Source organism: Parambassis ranga, chromosome 24, assembly GCF_900634625.1.
Source record: "Parambassis ranga chromosome 24, fParRan2.1, whole genome shotgun sequence".
Taxonomy (NCBI): domain Eukaryota; kingdom Metazoa; phylum Chordata; class Actinopteri; family Ambassidae; genus Parambassis; species Parambassis ranga.
This window is the reverse complement of record NC_041043.1, coordinates 854497-874877: the sequence shown is the minus strand read 5'-3', so window position 1 is coordinate 874877 and position 20381 is coordinate 854497. Positions and strand designations below refer to the sequence as shown.

The 20381-nt window shown below is 42.4% G+C and overlaps 2 protein-coding genes across 4 annotated transcripts; one reads left to right on the top strand and one right to left on the bottom strand.

Moving 5' to 3' along the window:
- The first annotated feature begins 17 nt into the window (after positions 1–17).
- LOC114428390 (serine/threonine-protein kinase LATS1-like) lies at positions 18–6226 on the top strand. Of its 3 annotated transcripts, XM_028396745.1 has the most exons (8): positions 18–187; positions 728–1187; positions 1519–1627; positions 2141–3594; positions 4077–4659; positions 5033–5215; positions 5345–5451; positions 5547–6226. In XM_028396745.1, exons 2-8 carry the CDS (start codon positions 837–839, stop codon positions 6045–6047), a joined length of 3288 nt encoding a protein of 1095 aa, XP_028252546.1. In that variant the 5' UTR covers positions 18–187; positions 728–836; the 3' UTR covers positions 6048–6226. The 3 variants fall into 3 exon arrangements, with proteins under 3 accessions (XP_028252546.1, XP_028252547.1, XP_028252548.1); XM_028396746.1 differs by lacking the exons at positions 5033–5215; positions 5345–5451; positions 5547–6226 and adding an exon at positions 3718–3766 and having other exon boundaries at positions 4077–4226; XM_028396747.1 differs by lacking the exons at positions 5033–5215; positions 5345–5451; positions 5547–6226 and adding an exon at positions 3755–3766 and having other exon boundaries at positions 4077–4213.
- Positions 6227–8394: 2168 nt separating this feature from the next.
- LOC114428806 (ras-related protein Rab-10) lies at positions 8395–19311 on the bottom strand. Its single transcript, XM_028397517.1, has 6 exons — positions 18572–19311; positions 14367–14427; positions 11974–12112; positions 10827–10916; positions 9670–9771; positions 8395–8822 (listed from the first exon to the last, which is right to left on the bottom strand). Exons 1-6 carry the CDS (start codon positions 18696–18698, stop codon positions 8736–8738), a joined length of 606 nt encoding a protein of 201 aa, XP_028253318.1. The 5' UTR covers positions 18699–19311; the 3' UTR covers positions 8395–8735.
- Between the last annotated feature and the right edge of the window lie 1070 nt (positions 19312–20381).

Genomic DNA, 20381 nt, shown 5'->3' with positions numbered 1-20381 from the left:
GGTTTATCGGTGTTGTACTTGTCATTCAGACATCCCAGGAATTCAACACGACAAGGAACCAGCCACCACGGCACAACAAGGACATTTTTAGTTAAAATTGTGTTCTTGTTGACAGGAAACGACGAGCAATTCTCGTTATTTGTTAAAGCAGGAAACGCGTCGAGGAAAGTGGCAGAAACAGACACTAGTAAGTTGTCTAACTGAGCTAACTGTTGCCATAGCTAGCAGGCTAATTCTCAACCTGTTGTTGAATTAGCCTAGCAGCAAATGGATGCCTTCAACACACAGGCCGCGGAGGCTCTGCTGCGCCGTTTGACTTTAAATGAACTCAAACTAGCGATACATTTCTGGCTAAATAACAGATATATTTGGAGGAATATGACAGAGATTTTTTGTGTTTAATGCTCCACCTGGCGCAGCAGGATTCGCGTTAACGACGCGCTGTTAGCGTAAAATGCTAATAACGCTAGCAAGTGGATGAGGTCTTGGTTTGTGAGAGCATACGGTTTCCTCTGAGGCAGGTTTCCCTTCATATGTCATTCATATATCGAAGTGAAAGTAGTAAAGTAATGGTATTACTGTATTTTACTCAACATCATAATTCAGAATAAGCCACAGTATTGTCATCTGAAAGTTAATTGCTACTCTGATTTGTCCAGCCTGTTAGGTAACATAACATGTACTCTGGATGCCTGCTCATCTCATATTGGTTTTTGCATATTTGCAGCCGCGGAATGCAGATGTGAGGTCAGACATCACAGACCTTTACCGTCCCTGCAGCCCTGGATTGGTGACATCCTGTTCATCCCCATCATCGTCCTCATACATGCTCTTACATGAAGAGAGGGGAGAAACCCGAAGGTTACAGACAGATGAGACCCAAAACGTTCCCCGCCAGTAACTACAGCGGCAACAGCCAGCAAATGCTGCAGGAAATACGGAACAGCCTGCGGAACCTGTCAAAACCCTCAGACCAGCAGCCTAAAGTTGATGTTGGTGAGCAAGGAAAAATGCACCCTGAGGACCCAAGGCAACAGGGACGATGCAGCAACCCCAAAAACCCCTACCATAAGGCCTTACAGGAGATACGCAAATCCCTGTTGCCTTTTGCCAATAAGTCAAACACTTCAGGACCTGAGGATAACAAACACATGTCTCTTGACCTCCCCTGTGCTGGGTTTGAAGAGGTGAGCAGATTACTTGTTTGTGTCTTTGTGTAGGGGGATTATTTGAAAAATGACGGGTATGCAAAGTGGAATGACGAGTTTGTACAGTTGACAATGCTGAAGTCATCTCTTAGTTGGTAGAGTGTGTGCATGCAACTGACGTATGTGGTGGTACCAGTATGTAGTGTAGTAGTATCAAACTGTAACACACAATTGAGGATAATCTGCACATCAAACCCCTTCAGATATTTAAATGTAAGAGTTTACTCGACCATTTTCATATGGCTGTTGCACAAACAAAGTACTGTGATTACCTAAATTAAGTCACTTGTTTTGTTTTTTGCCTCTAAAGCCAAGCAGCATTCGTGGTGCAGGGGTTGTTGCGGATTATATGGGTAAAGTGAGCTACCAGGACTCAATGGCCATTGCCAACCCCAACAATATAGGCCTGAAAGCCCCAGGTACGTATACAGTCCTCTGGGATTTTTTTTTGTCCTTTACCTTCCACCCAGGGCTATTCATTTAGCCACAATATTGTTTGTAGGATTTGGGGCATTTTCCTGAAATGACAATACATACTGTGACAAAGAGTATGTAAGGGGATGTTCACAGTGGCAGTAAGATGATTTACTAAATCAAAGGACATGACTGTGTTATGTACTGTACTATTTAACCATTAGGACTTAACTGACACATTCTGCTTTCAGATACGCAGCTCTTTTTTGTTGGGTGTCTCAGGAAGTATTCTTGACAATACAACACATCCTAACTTTTCTATTAGTTGGCTCTGTTATAATTATTTGTCATGTTTAACATTTTAATTAACATGCTGACATACAGTTGTATATCCACCTTCATAATCCTTGACATTGCCATCACGTTCCACTTGTCATAATTACTTTCAAGGTTGAGGTTTAAAGAGATGACTTGTGTACATGTGAGCTGTTGTACTGATACTTTTTGTGTCCCTATAGGAGCTCCTCACATCCAGCAGGCTGTGCTGAGAAGGCCAAGCTGGAAGGGCTCTAAAGAGTCTCTGGCTCCTCGACATGGTCCTCTCATGGTGGATGGGATGATGTACCGCTCAGACAGCCCTGGACCACCTCCTGCCTTCCCACAAGGCCACCCAGGTAATAGTCAGAGAGTCAATCCTCCCTTGCCACCTCAGGTGCGCAGCGTCACACCCCCACCAAACCGCGGAGCCATGCCACCTGCATCATCCTGGGACAGCAACCCATCAACCAAGCGCTACTCCGGAAACATGGATTACCTTGGGCCCCGTATCTCTCCAGTACCGCAGGGGGCCTGGCCTGATGGGTACCCCGCAGCAGCAGCAGCACAGAATCAGCGTGGGATCAGCCCAGTGCCTGTGGGTCACCAGCCCATCATAATGCAAAGCTCTGGGGCAAACAAGTTCACCTTCCCCTCCAGCTGGACACAAAATGGTTCCACTCAGCCAGACTACATGGGAGGAACCAGCAGACAGCCCCCTCCACCTTACCCAGTCAACCAGAGCAGCCGCCATAGTCCAACCGATCAGCAGATGCAGGGGCCAGGATCCTCTCCTTCTTATGTCAATGGTGGAAACATCCCTCAGTCCATGATGGTGCCCAACCGGAACAGTCACAACCTAGATATGTACAGCATAGGTCCTCCTCAGTCTTGGCCCCAGCCCCCTCTGGCCTCAAACCAGCCTCAGTCCTCCTCTGGCAACAGCAGCAACCAGGATCTGTCTCCGTCATGGCAGCACAACATTCCTGTCCGCTCTAATTCTTTTAACAACCACCAGCTGAATGGCCGACCTGCCCACCCAGCTAGCTCCCAGCCCTCTGCCACCACTGTCACTGCCATCACACAGGCTCCCATCTTGCAGCCAGTGAAAAGCATGCGTGTCCAGAAACCTGAACTGCACACCGCTGTTGCCCCCACACATCCTCCATGGCTGCAGCAGGTTCAGCCATCTACAGCTGCAACTGCCTACCCAGAACCCCCAGCGTCTGTCACTCAAATCCCTGTAACACCCGAGGTGCCTAGCTACCAAGGCCCCCCTCCACCATACCCCAAGCACCTCCTCCAGCAGCAGGCTGCACCCTGCCCCCCAGCGTATGATGCAGGGGTCAACAGACTCAGCATAGGTAGAGAGGAGCCTGCTGAAGGGGAAAGCGCCACCGGCGACAACCCCAGAGAGGAAGCATCAGAAAGCCCTGAAAGTGCTGCAGCAACAGAAAGAGAGAAGCAAATCACAACATCTCCTGTTCCAGTGCGCCGCAACAAGAAAGATGAGGAGCGCAGAGGGGAGTCTGGCCGAGTCGCTTTGTATTCCCCTCAAGCCTTTAAGTTTTTCATGGAGCAACATGTTGAGAACATTCTGAAGAGCCATCATATGCGGATAAGGAGGCGGAAGCAGCTGGAAAGTGAGATGCAGCGGGTAAGAACACTGATAAAAGTTTTTCTGACCAGTTTTAAATGTTTTTATATTGTTTTCCAGCCTTTTTTTCCCCTTTTACTGTCTTGTTTTACCTGATATTTTTCATACTGCTCTTTTTCTTAGCTGTTCTTTCTCTTTCTCTCCTCGCTGTCATTAACAGCTGATCTAAAAGGTAACAGTTTCTCTGCTGTCCTGTGACACACATTATTCATTCACATAACGTGTTTGTTGAGAGACTGGTGTGTGGATCCTAAGCGTACTGCATTTTGTGATAAAAAGCATGTAGCTAAAGTAAATGCATGCCACTCCATAGCCTGCATTTTACTGATTATGCTATTTTGTTTCAGAAAATCACCTGGGAATATGTTGCATACAAAGTTGATGTTAAATGAATGTTACGCTGCTTTTCTTAGTGTCTTGCTTTCTAACCAGATGTGTGGTTTGTATGTTGTATTTGACTGTTGATCTTGTTCTGTGCTCAGGTGGGCTTATCTTCTGAAGCCCAAGAGCAGATGCGTATGATGCTCTGCCAGAAGGAATCCAACTACATCCGGCTAAAGCGGGCCAAGATGGATAAGTCCATGTTCAAACGGATCAAGACACTTGGCATCGGAGCTTTTGGTGAGGTGTGCTTGGCCAGAAAAGAGGACACTGGAGCACTGTACGCCATGAAGACACTTCGTAAGAAAGATGTGCTGCTCAGAAATCAGGTGGCTCACGTCAAGGCTGAGAGGGACATACTCGCTGAGGCCGACAACGAGTGGGTAGTGCGTCTCTACTACTCCTTCCAGGACAAGGACAACCTTTACTTCGTCATGGAGTACATCCCCGGAGGGGACATGATGAGCCTTCTTATCCGACTCGGCATCTTCAAAGAAGAGCTGGCCCAGTTTTACATTGCGGAGCTCACCTGCGCTGTGGAGAGCGTCCACAAGATGGGCTTCATCCACCGGGACATCAAGCCTGACAACATCCTCATAGACCGAGATGGACACATAAAGCTGACCGACTTTGGCCTTTGTACTGGCTTCCGCTGGACCCATGACTCCAAGTATTACCAGAGCGGTAGGTACCAACTTTCATTACCTCAGGCAAAAAAATTCATGTATGAGTAAGCTAACAATTTTTCAAAAAATCACCAATTACATATAGCCACGCTTCAGGTTGCTTGCTTATGTGCATCAACATTTAACATAAAATAATGTCACGTCATTATAATAAGGTAAGATAAGTAAGACCTTATCCTGTAAGCTCGTTCAGAGCCGTTTTCAAAGGAGGACCTTTGTATCTTTGTAAACATCTGCACTACTCTGTTTGACTTTCCTCTTGTTATAGTAGCTGCATCTCCAAGTTCTCATGTTAGCTTTTTTACTCGTATCTATCAGAGGTCCACCCTCCTTATCAGACCAAAGTAAGAAATAATGTGAACTCTCTCCAGGTGACCATGTGAGGCAAGACAGCATGGACTTCAGCAAGGAGTGGGAGGATCCAGCTAACTGCCGCTGCTCAGACCGGCTGAAGCCTCTGGAGAGAAGAAAGGCCCGGCAGCACCAGCGCTGCTTGGCCCACTCCCTGGTGGGGACTCCCAACTATATAGCACCAGAGGTTCTGCTCAGAACAGGTAAGTGGACCAGAACCCTCGAAATTAAATATGCACAAAAATTAAAACGAGAGCAGCAAACTTCCTCCCAAATCCTGCAATAAGGTGTATTTATAGTACGATTGCTTTAAATCTTTTCCTGTTCTTCAGGATACACCCAGCTCTGTGATTGGTGGAGCGTTGGTGTCATCTTATATGAGATGGTTGTTGGACAGCCTCCATTCTTGGCGACCACACCCCTGGAGACGCAGCTGAAGGTATGCCAGGAACTTACAGTGAAATGTCATGCATCCACAGACTTCTATTGTTTGTTCATGTTGTTTTATTTTGTTTACTTTCTCTTTGGAATCAGGTGATAAACTGGATGAACACGCTGCACATTCCCCCACAGGCCAAGCTCAGCCCAGAGGCCTCCGATCTCATAGTTAAACTGTGCCGTGGTCCCGAGGACCGCCTCGGCAAGAACGGCACAGATGAAATCAAAGCCCATCCTTTCTTCAAGAGCATCGACTTCTCCAGCGACCTGAGGCAGCAGGTGGCGCCCTATATCCCAACCATCGCTCACTCCACTGACACCTCCAACTTCGACCCCGTAGACCCAGAAAAACTGTGGAGCAGCGACGGCGATGACAAGGACAACCACAACGACACCCTGAACGGCTGGTTCCGCAACGGCAAGCACCCAGAGCACGCCTTTTACGAGTTCACCTTCCGACGCTTCTTCGACGATAACGGCCACCCGTACAGCTGCCCCAAACCCATCGAGTATGAGAGTTATAACGAGGATGAGGCAGACTCAGAGGGGATGGCACAGGAGGCAGCGACACAGGGCCGTGACCTGGTGTACGTGTAGAGCCTGGGGCCTGCACAGAACAGATTTGTGGCAGGTGTCTGTGTATGTGAAGGGGGTTGTTGCGGTACAGTATCTAAAACCTCGGCCATAGGAAAGTATTTTGCAGTACATAATTACATTAACAAACACACACTACAGATTTAAGGAGTAGTACCACATTTTGGGGACATATGACATTTTAAAAAATGTCATATGCCTCTCTGTCCTAAACCCTCTCCCCCCTTAAACCCTTAATTTATTTAAGAAGTTTTACCTGGTGATGCTGTCATTTAAAAAAAATCGTCTTAATTTATATTATGTCTATTGCAATGGGGACTTAGTGTCGTAGAGATTTGCAGGGATAAATTGCTCTAATTATTAATTGCTGTGCCTTTTGTGATTTATTCTTACTTTTCACCAAAAATAAAAGGGGTTAATAATCAGACTGGCATTTTAAAATGAAACGTAGCAGTAGTTGATTGAACTACAGTAGATTTGTGTTGTTTTATTTTTCTAATTTATACCTAAATGTATTTATAAATTAATTTGTACACAGTGGATGTAAATATTTTCTCTTCCCTGTCAGCTGATTTTGTCCTCTTTTATTGGGCAGGCCCTTGTCAGTGTCCACTGATGCCTATCTACTTTCTGCCTCTTAACAGTAATTTACAGGTACAGATTTAATGCCTCATTTTTCTTCCATTTACACTTCATACTCATCTCTCAACCAAAGCACTAAGTAAGTGGGTGTTGACTGTAGTAAGTAACCATGAAAGTAGTATTTTGTGGTTTTATATTCACACTATCAGCCAGAAGAGCCTTCCCTGTAGGCGCCTCGTCACTTCATCTTCTAGAACTGTAAGAGAAACTGGACTCTTGGTCACATATCATGATGATTGTGTAAACCGCTGTACTTTTCTCTGTGTGTAGGAAAGATCTCTGAACGTAGTTGTTATGGACTTAACGGTGACCACTGTCATTCTGCACTGGTTTTTTTTGTGTGTTTTCATTGTGAGAGAATTTTATTTTTGTGTACATTGTTGCTCTGGGAGGTTTGGGAATAGGGTGATAAATAAAGAATGTAAAGAACAAAACTTGCACACCTGTGAATTCAGAGTCCTGGTGATTACCATCTAGTAGAAACAAGACTACTGAGGTTTATTGATTACAGTAACAGTAAATCATCACCCCAACTGTCAGGGCCTCATGTAGGCTAAAAGTTCAGTGAAGGACATACTTTGATAAGATCATGAAAGTGTTCTGCCCCAAAATAGGTCACAATATGAGCAGTGTTTTCATGTTTTACAGGGCTGAAATCTAAAAGTTCAGCGAAAAAAGCATATATTTATACTCATGTAGCTGGAACAGTTTACCCAGTTAGTTTTAAATGTAATTTTTTTTTAAAAAGTACACTTTGAGTAAATGGTTACTGTGTAAGGTTTGCCGGCTCATTGTCACCTGTGCTGTTCCTCCAGCAGGGAGTTAAACTATCTGTTTTGAATAATGAATATAAGCAAGACCAACAACCATAAACACTTTAACCGACTCGCTGAGGTTTTAAACACAATCCTCAGTCCATCTTTTAATGATGGACTTTTCTTTTCTTTGTTTTTTCTCTGTGGTGATGGCTTCAATTTCACAGTGCAAACATCAAATGACACACATGCACACAATTGAGGACAAACAAGTTAACTTAAACAAGCTTATTTTTAATGGATCTGCAAAATTGTTTGAATTTCCAAAGAGAACTTCTGTACCTCCCACCCACAGTTACCCAGTGACAAATGTTACACAACGTTACAGAAACGCTTCCACCCAAAGTAATCTGCATGCAGGAAAAAAAAAAAAACCCAAAAAGGGGGAAAAAAACAAAAATTGTAAAATAAATCATACAGATAAAAATAAAACATTAATAAACAGGACATACTGTATAATGCCGTTCTCTTGGCTGGAGGAGAAATTCAAACGCTTTAGCTTCAGCTCGGCTTCTTCGAGACAAAGAGCCTGAACCGACAGAATAATAAACTGTAATTTCATTGGGTGGATGTGGCTCCGCCCACCACACAGCCCCGCCCCTGTCTTCCATATAAGGCACAGGACAAAATAAACCCCCACATACAAAAGGAGCTAGCCACGCCTCTGTCACTTGGTAACAAATAGTAAATGACCAAATACGTTAGACAACAGAAACCTCACTAAGTGTACAAAATGTTAATCCTACATGTTTTTTCTCTTTTTTTCACTTTGATTTCCTCTGACTGAAGGTGAGTGCTGTGGGTGGGTAAGGTTCAGAGGGAGAGGGGGGAGGTGAGGGCGTCCAAACAGGTGATCAAACAGGCAAAAGAAATATTAAAAATATGAGCTTGTCTTTTCACACATTTTTTTTTCTTTTTTCTTAACAACCTTTTAAAACAAATGACAAGAAACGTGACTGGATTTCTCTTTTTATCAGAAATAAAAATGATCATCAGATGCAGAGTGGAGGAACATTGGGGGGGGGGGGCAGAGAGGAGGAGGGTTAGATGACTGTGGTTTATTGTTTTATTCTGATAAAGAGACAGAGAGTGTCAGTGTGCAAGAAAACTCTTGAGACAGGTTAGGGGGCGAGAGAGTTAGACTTAGCAGTTAGAGAGAGAGACACAGAGAGAAAAAAAGTAAGTGTGTGTATGTGTCTGTGTGCGTTAGTGTGAGTGAAACAAGAGTTGTTGTTCAACTGCAGCACTTGCTCTTCCAGCCTGTGACTCCACCTCCACTGCTGATGTCGACATTTTCACTGTTGGGCTCTTTTACAGGTGTCTGTCACACAAACAGGAGAGATACGGCTTGTTAAGTACGTCGCACTTGAGGAAAATTCTAACACTGAAAGTGACCTTGAAACGCTCACCAAGGAACAACACAAACAAAACTTGTCTTGAAGTTCAGTGCAGGTTTAAGCTTGTGTTGTTATGATCACTCAAACCTCACTTCTGTGTCCGCAAAAGCTTTATTCAGTCATATTAATGGTCCCTTTTGAACAGCAACTAGGACGGTTGGAAGAAACACCCTCCTGTGCACACATCAGGCAGCAGGTGGCTCTGTCGGTCCATAAACATTTGCACCTCAGGTCAGCATTTTAATCAAGTTTCTATTTCCCTCTGTTCATTTGTTGATGCATTTCTGGCTATTTTCTCTGAAAAGGAAACCTGCAACCATCAACACGACCCATTACAAGTGTGGACAGTGTGTCTTTAAGAACTTGTTCTGAGCGACTATAATCCAGATATTAGTCAGTACCTGCCTGCAGCTAAAACAGCTAATTCAGTTTGACCTAAACGGTAACTTTCAGGGCTGAATATGAAGCAAATGATTGAATGATGATGCAATTCCTCATGTGGCCACTTGAGGCTTCCTTTAACGAGGGAGCTATACATAGACCTTGAGGTTAAATGTTTTTCTATAGATACTTTCTCATGCCAGGGATATTTTTGTCTATAACTCATTTAATTATATTTAGCCTAAAATGTTTAAGTGTCCCATGCACCTATTTGGATCATTTGATCATAACTACCAACACTGAACCTCAGAACTGCGTTTGACTCTTTGGCAGCATGTATCAAACACCTTCAAATAAACAGCACTTTATCAGGTGACTGAAAGCACACACCTTTCTGAGGATGTCTTCTGCTAACGTGAGGAAAGCCTTCTCGATGTTGATGTTGGCCTTAGCACTCGTCTCAAAAAACCTAATGCCATGCTCCCTCGCAATCTGTGGATAAGAGAGCAGCTCTGTTAGTGGACGTGGAGGTCCAGTCCAAAAATAAAGAGAGTAGGACAGGATATCAGGTATCACTGAAGCGTGCACAAACACACACACTGTGCTAGCCAGGTGTGCGTGTGTGTATGAGTAAGCAGCAGATCTGTATCTGTCACTATCCTGAGTAGTGACTGCAGGTTTTCTTAGATAATATGAAGAAAAACTTTCCAAAGGCCCACACATGTTTTCAGTTAGTCTGAAGGATTAGATCACTGCATGCAGTGTTTTCAATCAAGTAAAAACAAATACAAAAAATACACCGAGCTAAAATATTATGATCAAACAACGTCATAAGGTCTGGGCTATTTTTGACATTTTTCATCCGGTGTTAAATGAGGGTAAAATGGACAGATGAGCCACTTTGATATGTACCAAGTTATCAGAATTAGGCGACTAGATCAGAGAAACACTGAAGCTAAATACAAGTGATGACAAACTCTGAAATGACAGAACACAAACCCGCCAGGAAACTGGATAACTAAAATATAACCACATTTAAAATTAAACTAATAAATAAGACTTCATTAAGATGGATTTAGTCTCCATATTTCAATTAAAACAAAAACGTCTGCACTTCTCAACAGAAATAGGAAGTCCTGATTGACACTCATGTGACTGGCAGCCACATGAAAAACCATCAAGCTTTTTGCTGATCTACAGGTTTCCTACAGCTGATGTGTGGAGTGAATAACTGGCTTGTGGAGGCTGTAAATACTTAAATATGCCATGAATGTGATCTATTTCATAAAATTGTTTATACACTGCTAATGGCGTATGATTCAAGAAAGCATGTTGTTTAAGCAGCTACATGGCATGTGTAGACTAACAGCAGCTTAATGTACATTGCATGTAAACTATAGACTATACATTAATGTAAAGAAGTCTGCTCTGTGTCAAAGACTGAGCTGATTAAGGCCTTTGAAGTGAATGTCCAGAGCAGCACGAGCTAATCAGCCAATCAACACAGGCCCTCGATGACGAAATACCTCCACACCGCAGTCACTCACCTGCTCCCCCTTGGCTTTTGGTACGACCCTCTTGTCCTCCATGTCACACTTGTTGCCTAGCAGCATTCTCTCAACATCCTCATTTGCATGCTGTAAAATACACACAAAGGGTCAATCCGATCAAACAATATATGGGCAATAAGTATGTTTTTATTTAAAAAAAGTGTTTCTGCAAAATTGATAATAGCCACTAGGGGGCAGACAATGTGGTTGATACACATCAAGGTGTCAAACAACATCAAACAGCTCAATCTGAGAAAGCGACGGTGAGAAAAATTACAAGAAATCCTTCCAGCCAATCCCAAACCAAGCCAATCCCTAAGTGTTACACCTTCACACTGATTGTGTAATATTGCAGTGTTTTGTTGCACCAAAGAATAATGAAGACGGATAATGTGAGATATCCAATATCTGTCACATTAAATAATCTAGTCTGTTTGATCTGGATAGGATCCCAGAAGATCTCACATAATAGAAGAATCACACTTGAGATAAAGGATACAAAAAAAAAATCATAATTATCCTGAAAGATTTATAGGGGAGCAGCACAAGGATGAAGTGATCATATGTCACCAACAGAATGACATCTAATATAATCACCACACAATTTTTGAGGGAGACTGACGTCACTAGCTGCATTAGGCTAAAAACGATGAGCCCTTTATGACCTTGTCTGTCGGTGTGACATATTACAAGCGTCTTGGCCTCTCACACTGCTATTTTCCAATCCTGTGCAACACCTGGAGTGCATCATCTACAATAACGTAACATGCATGAAAATAAAATTTGTAAAAAAAAAAAAGTATAGTAATTTCTGACTATTTGGTGTGAAGGTTCTGTTTTTAATAATAATCTAGATTTAAAACAAAGAGTGGTTCCTCTACAGTGAAACAGATGCACGCAGACATCTGGCTCATCTGACACAATTTAGTCACAGACTTCAAATCCACAGCTCGCTGCACACAGTTTAGTAGCTGGCTTGTTAGTCACACTGGCTGCATTCCCATCAAATATTTAACACTGTGTCATACGCCAAGGATAAAACAAAAAGCCCAAAAGGAGCGCCATAACACAAGGTCTGACCTAAGAGCATACGCCCACATAATGGTCAGTGTGTCTTGGGAGGCTTTGTGTGCCTGTGTCTAACCTCGTCAATGTTGCGCAGCCATTTGCTGATGTTTTCGAAGCTCTTGGCGTTGGTGATGTCGTAGACCAGCATGATGCCCATGGCTCCTCTGTAGTAGGAGGTGGTGATGGTGTGGAACCGTTCCTGACCCGCTGTGTCCCTACAAACAACAATACACACATTTTATTCGTATATTCTCTATTTTGCGTGTTAAAACCGTAACCAAAACAACAAACGGTTCTGTAATTAACTGTAATTACTGAGATGTTCTGCCTTCAACACTTATGTGCTACAACAAACTCAAATTCTTTGCATTTGTTACTTATTTACTGAAATATTATGTCAGATTGTGTGCCAGACATGTGGCATGTATTTGTGATGCAATTCTTTACTTTACCAACAGAGGCTGATAAAAGTCATAAAATATTTAATGCTCCATTAGTGCACTGTAGATTTGAGCCCAAAAAAGGGTATGCTGCCAGCCCAAAGGGCAAAGCGTTGCTTAATAATAATTTCTTCTCGCTCTCTATATGAGGAGCCAGCTGTGCTGGAGAAGTCGAGTTGAACCTGGAACAAACGCATTCAAATCCACCGCAGGCTAAACCGTGTCCCTCACACGTCTGCACTAGTATGCACCTCAACTATGACATTTTCCTATCTGGTGAAGCCCTGCCAGCATCCATCCATCACTGCTGATACAGGAAAATAGAGGACACCCAGGAGGAGCAGGCTTAAAAATAGCAAACCTGCACTTCGAAACGCTACTTCAGCGAACTCTGAAACAGTAAAAGTACAAGTTTACACAAGCTGTGCAGCGGGTGGTAAGGTAATACTGTAATCTGCACAGAATATGCTCACAAAGGGAGAAGAGAAAATGTGATTTGTACAACCAAAAAAGAGGCCTAGTGGACAGTATGAGGACAAATGTATCAGGCCAGATCACATTAAAATGAAGAATATTAATCATCTGTGGAAGCTATAAAACGCTAAAAACATCAGCTAATCCCCCGAGACCACCCTGCGTGGAGTATTGGCTGGTTGTCACTCCCTTCCTGCTCTGCGCTCACCAGAGAGGTACGCGCATGATGGCCGAAGTCACAGACCGCAGCTTGTCTTCAGGTAATGCGCGTCCATGTGATTGGGAGGAGTGGCTTCGGGGTGAGCTCCGAGAGAAAGGGGCGTGTGTTTACTTTCGAAAACTAGCTGACTCTCAGAGTTTTCAAAATCTCCTACCCTACCTTTAAAAATGTTATATATATATATCAAACATGTGCTCTAGTGGTTTTCTATGGACAAGGAAATGGAAACATACCAAGACATACACATGCAGTGCCTTTAAACTTCAAGCTAACATCAAGGGCAGCAACAATTTCTCAGAAACAACAGTTTCTCAATTTATTGTTTGTCCTCAAACAATGCACAAACACTTATTGCCAATTACCCTATGCACTGTATTTAACCTGTAGTTACAATGACAAGCAGTCACAAAGCCCAAAATCCATTTTTTTTCCTATTGTTTGTGCTTTCTCACACAACAGTGGGTGTGTATACTGGTGTCCCTGTCTAGATAACACTGAAAGGTTAGCACTTGTGAATAGACCGTCTCCTGAGAAGACAAGGGATCATAAAAATGCTTCCATATCAATTACAGTTTTATTTATTGACCTCAAATCTAACAACTGACTCTTTATGATTTTAAGTGACAAATAACTCATCTTTAACCCTGTGAACATCAAAATCGTCCACCAGTCCAAAAAATGCACACCAATCATCACAGCAATACACTGCCAAAACAGGAAGAACACCAAACTTATCCTTCAGTGCATCGTGTTTAAAGTTCCAGTACAGTTCCTTCATAAAATACAACCAAATATAAACCATAATATTTCATTAACACCAATTTTTTTAATCTATTTACAAGTTGGGAATAAAACAAGTACCACAACTATTTATTTTTATGTTATGTAATCTATTTTTTCCTCTTTATGATGTGTAGCATTGTTAAGTGCTGTTTCTCTAGAGGTGCAGAACATTGTATTGGAGTGCAAAAATGGGACTAGTGACATACACATAGAAACTGATGAGCCTCCATTCAAAAGCAAAAACCTGGCATGATCTCTCAGAGCTCAAGATTTAAAATTCAAATGACACTGAATAACAATATTTGTTGTGTGAAGTGGTTAACTGTCAGTTCCAGTTGGAGGGGGGAAAATCAGCTGTTTGGGACTACAATGATAACCCTAGAGATGGACTGATGACCATTTCCTGTTCTAGCATACTTTAGTGCTTAGGGGAGGTATGTGGAACAGATGTTTCACTCACAATACACAAACTCAAGAGGCTACACTGAAATATGATTTTCACCATGTCTGTGTGTTGCTTGCAAATACATATGCAAAAAAAGCTAGTCTCACCAGATCTGTAGTTTGATCTTCTTTCCTTGTAATTCAACAGTTTTGATCTTGAAGTCTATTCCTGTAAAACAAAAACAAATGTGTCAGCATATGCAATAAAAAGCATGCATTAAAAAGTGACGTGCTCGACACAGTGGCACAGATGAATGGATAAATGAAGGCTTTCAAACACAGACTGTAAACAACAAGAAGCTCAGAAAATGATACAGAGAATCACACACAGCCAAAGAAAGACATTTAGGGGAAATGAGAAATTAGTGGCAAGTGTTTTCAACAGAGGGACAATAACGTTATCTCTTCCTGATTCTGTGGTGTCATGCCCAGCCTTGAACCTATCAGCAGACAGCTGGCCAACAATGGGCACACAAGAAGCAGGTTACTGAGAAAAATCAGGTTAAAGGTAGAAAACCAGAATGTTTATATGTAGCACAATCACCCCATTAAACATAAATCATCAGAGTTAGCCATAGATGCTTCACAGAAAATGACACACCACACCAAAATCTAAAAGCACAAGTGAAATGAATGAACATTTTCACACAAAGTGTCCTGCACTGTCAGCTTTGTGAAGGCCTAGGAGAAGCCACTTTAAGGTCACCAAACGGTGTTTTCCTGTTAAAATACCGAGCTGTCAGTTCTGCTCTGGTCAGAAAGTGTGGCTGGTTAAAAAGTCTGAAAAACAGCTGTGCACTAGGTGGGGCAGGGCTACAGAATAATGAAGAACAGGCCGCCAAAGTGTGACTCACTAAAGTGTGCACTCCCCAGGGAGAGAAAGAGAGGGGAAGAGCGAGGTAGTTGGACAAAAAGAAATGAAGACAACAGGGATTAATACTCAGGATAAGGAGGAGCGTTTTCTTAAAAAGTTAAGCTCTCAAAATCAGGCTCAGCAGGGATGACGTTAACTGTGTGTGAGCAAATACACTGTGTGAATCTTTTTTTCCCCCTTTGTGAGGTGCACTGTAGGCTTGTGCAAAATCGTATGGTGTGCAATTAATCGTCAGAAAAACTGTCAATAAATCAATATCAATCAAAATCAATAAATATTTCAAACATGGTTTGTGCCTAATCACTACTTACCAGCTTAACCTGTTAGAATGAAGTAAACTTGACTGATGATTTGTCAGTATCATTTTGGAACAATGTGGCGATTTAGTCAAAAACATGTAAGTGCAATTGTCATCAATTAATCGTTATCGGCTAAATGCCACAAATAATCGTGATTAATTTTTTTGCCAATATCACCCAACCCTAGTGCACTGGCAAGCTGTCAAGGGAATATGCACATTGTGTAATCACACTATTTACCCAATCATTGGAAAATTAGGCACACTTCACTAGAGTGTGAATGACACTTTCCATGATTTTTGAAGACATCTTTACCAGAAAGTACATGGTTTATGGACGGCTTTCTTCTTAACCCCAGAGGATCAATTCCTTCCACAAGTATGAATTCCACTGTAGCTATTCGCCAGTTTCCATGCACAATTTATTACACATATTTTGGAATGAGATTTCAGATTGCAACATGCCGCATATTCAGGACTTTTAATATGCATATTCTCTAAATGTGTAAGGGGAAGGAGCTGAGAGGGGGGACACTCAAAGGACTAGGAAATGAGGATGATGAGGGTGGGGGGGGGTGGGGATTTCCAGTTGGGGGTATTTTGAGAAGCAGCTGTGCATCTGTGTCTCCAAAGGTATGAGTACTGTGTCAGAAGAACACACTCCCGTTTCACATGTCCTGTTCCTGCGGTTTCCTCACACACTTTCAGGTACTTTTAAAGTTTGCTGCTATGTGGGGAGTTTTCTAAACATAACAGGTAAAGGTTTTATGGCATCTTGACAACTTATTTCCTATTATAGTTATCTCTTTCAAAACCATTCTGTCTGCTGCTGTTTATTGTTTGAAAACTTTTGTCCACGTCTGTCTTCCAGCCTCAATGTGGTCAAATAAAATAAATCTTTACTGTCATTCTAGTAATTCAGCCTGTATCAGTTTTTGTATGCACTCTGCTACATTGCTTTAGTTACTTTTGTATACTGGTTTCATACTGTGGGGGCTGAGTATCCAAAGAAACTCTATCCAGCAAATGTAGATCAAACAGCCAATTACATATCACTTATAATCACCACCATAACCATCACAGCAGGATAAATACTGCTTCCTTTTTTTCCAAGAGCACAAAAAAGAAGCACTAGACAGCATATCAACTAAGGATTGGCTATATTCGAAATAAATTAACATCAGGATCATTTTACAGAGTTGAATAACATAGTCAGTAACAAGTCAGTATTACAAACGTTCCAGAGGATGACATGTTGGACATATTCTTAATTTTTTTAAAGCTTATCTCACTGCATGCTGCTTTGTTTTGAATACAGACATACAACTATGACACTAGATAGAAGCTTAAGACTGCATAATAGGTATGTGGTGGCTTCAAAGGGGCCATCTCTGGAAAGGAAAATGAGAAAACTATGCGAGTTTCCAGATTCCTAACATTTATATCAAGGTAACATTTCCGGAATGGATTCAAGCAGTTCTTGCTGCAAATTCAGGCAAAGTAATTTACCTAAGCAAACCAATGTAAAGAATAACTCCTGCATTTGCTGCACATGCTTGCAGGCTTCAACTTACTACCCAACTTGGCAGAAAAAGCAAGGAGCAAAGGTCATTATCGGACTTGGAGAACCTGTTCGTCTAGGCTGCTTTTCACCCCTGCATCTGTTTTTTTTCCCTCTGCATATGCTCGCTTTAATCCAAATAAAGGCCACCCAGTCACTTCAATCTTGTGTCTGATTTAACAAAGTTTATCCAGCAGATATTTAAAGAGGAACAAACCTGAAATGCAAACTCTACTTAAAGTCGGGGAAAGCTAAAACACAAAATACATGTGACGGCAAACTTTGCAGCAGTTCAACAGTTCACGGCTGTACCTCAACAAATCTAATCTAGCCTGGATGCCACTGTGAACACTGTTGCCCATTATGGCTGTGTGTCGTTAGGTCATACAGTCAGGACGAGCTGACGGACAGACACAGACACACACAGACACAGACAGACACACACAAGTTACAAAAAGGAGTCTTGAAATAAAAGCTCAGTCCAGAGATCAAGGATGTCAATGCCAGCACATTGTAAACAGTAAACCAAGTGTGGTTCTGCAAAGCACATCTAATGTTACACTATTACTCAGCACTGATCTTAAGCAACGGGGGTAAATGGAGTCTCAACTTGGCCCATACAGGGATTTGACATAGTTTGACAATTGACTCATGTGAGCGTGACGTTAGACGCATGCGTGGAAGAAAAAGGCTGATGATGCCACCATGATGAATTGTTTATGGTTCTCAGGAAGCTATGAAAAGTACATTTACTTCAGTAACAACTAGTTGTATGTCATCTGTGTATTTCCCAATACTAAGTGTATTCTAGCTACAGTCATCTGACAGTTTTATTGTGTACACTGCACTTTCAAAACATGTTTATAACAGACGATTGTAACGTCAAGATTAACGACAACAATCTGAAGCAACCTGTTATGAATAATTGTAATTTTTTCCCAATTCAAGAACATTTTGCTTCTACTGCCACTGTACTTTTACTTCTGTTAGCTGTGTAGTGTTCCTATACGTTAGTGCTGCCACGATCTAAATGCGTCCGTAGCTTTAAAAGACTTTTGAATAAAAACCGACATCTTTGTAACTTTGATGGTGCAATCGATGTTAGGAACAACTCTATAATGGTATAAACGCGGACACTTAGAAACAAACATGTGATGTACAAAGAGGGGCGATTTTATGGTTGTTGTAGCAGCAGCACGGCCCTGCGATGCTACTAGCCTTGTTAGCTTATTAGCCACTGGGTCAACTGTCATGACAGCAATTGCTGTAGCACATAAACCACTTTGAAGTCAAGTTCAGTCCAAACAATGATGTTTTCTCATGAAAGACTTTTGGAATTGTGGGTTTGGCTTAAAACGTACATGGCCTAGCCTTCAAGCTAACCTGCACGGGCCTGAGAGAGCCAATCCATGCTGATAGCATACTAGCTAACTAAATATGTCCTGCCTACCATTTCCAGCTGCAGGGTAGTGTCAGGCGGGTCTCCCAGCTGTCAAACTACCACCGATGGCGGTTAAACAAAATCAGAAACACCTGGAACAACAACCCACTCCGTGCCTGTGTCCCTGGTGTCTACTTACCTATGGTGGAGATGAAGGTTGTGTTGAAGGCGTCGTCAGAGAAGCGGAACAGCACACAGGTCTTCCCAACGCCCGAGTCGCCGATCAGAAGCAGCTTGAACAGCAAGTCGTACGTCTTCTTCGCCATTGAAAATCAGCTTGTGTTCACCCAGATAGATACAACAACCGATAACCTAGCTCGCCTATGTGAAGTCTAAAGCCAGCTCCTTGGCCAACCTGACCAACTATCCCCGGTCCTCCTGACTGTTAACAGTTAACAAGCTGGGATTTGTTGGTTAGCTTGGCAAGCTAGTTGGCTAAATACCACCCAAATAACGCGCCCGTAGACGAGTCCGTGAAGTTATATATCCCAAGCCCGACTCTTTCCCCCCTACAACATGAGAACAGAAAGCAAAAATAGGATCTCCTTCGGTGTGATTCCTCTTTTCCACTCTTTCTTTTCTCCCACACAGTCGGGACAAAATGGCTCCTCTCTCTCTCTCTCTCTCTCTCTCTCTACCCGACTCACTCTTTCTTCAAACTAACGGCGAGCTAATTCAAATTCTCGGCACACCCCGTCATTCCGGAGCCCTGCCACAAACTCGACCGAGAAGAATTTGAAAAAAAATCACAACAAGAAAGTGTGTCAGATTCTCTGTCCGTTCAGGGCAATTTCCCTTTTTTCCAGGAGAGATTAGAACCGAAATATAGACGACCGCCGTCGCCTTCGAATGGGAGCCTCCGCGGCGACACCCTAGACCCACTGGCACGCCTTTCCCCGCCTCTTCTGTCAAAGCTTACTCCTCTGATTGGTAAACGTAGCTGTCAGTCCCTTAAGAGTCCTAATGTGATTGGCTATACTGGACAATTTGGCGAGGTAAAGGGGGCGTGTCCTAGCGTGACAGAGAGGGCAAATGTTACTGACTAAGTTCCTCGGACATTGAGGCTCAGAGCTCTCTTTGCTTCTCAACGTGAGACATATACCTTTTGATCCAATATGGCAGCCAGTTTCACGCGGTTCCCAGGCAGCAGGGGTGTGTTTCAGTTTTCATGGCAAGCTGGCATTTTGGTTGCAGTGACTATCCCAGCTGTGAGTCAGGCAAAGTGATGTCATATATAAGTACTTCGGTGCTTGTTACGGGCGTTTCCCCACATCCTCTTCTCTGCGAACTGCGGGAATATTTATCTTCCAAAGCCCTTTAATAACTGTACACACTGAGAGACTATCTACATGTACACATCATTACTGTAGGTGTATGTGTCAGTGTGGGAGAGAGAGACTCCTTCTTCCGCCTGTCACAGTAGTTTGACTCTCAGACACTCCTTAGGAATGCCGAGTATGCCCTGAATCTTACTGCCAAGTACAGACTTGAGTGAGACAGAGAAAGTAATAGATGTTAAACAGGAAAAGTTTAACTGTCTTTTTGCAACTTGCAACTAATCCACTAAACTAATCTTTTAAATGGCATAAAAAAGTCACTTTTTAAACTATGTAATCAATCTATCTCCAATAATCCATATAGCTTAGAAGCTAGCTTGCTAAACAAAGTTGTTGTTCTACTAAATAGTTTTTAAACGTTTCTAGATATTTGTGACGTTGTTAAATATAATAACTAGTCAAAAACTGCATTTCCCATGATTTATGTTCATGTTATGTGCATGTTAGCTAGACCTGCTACGCTAACGATGCCATAAGCTAGCAATTCAGGTAAGTCCTTAGCTTGTAGCTACTCTTCAAGCTAAGGGTCACTTTGATATAACCAAACTATTTTTAATACTTAAAAACAAATTCTTTTATGAAATGTATTTATTTTAAGAAAATGTTTATTTT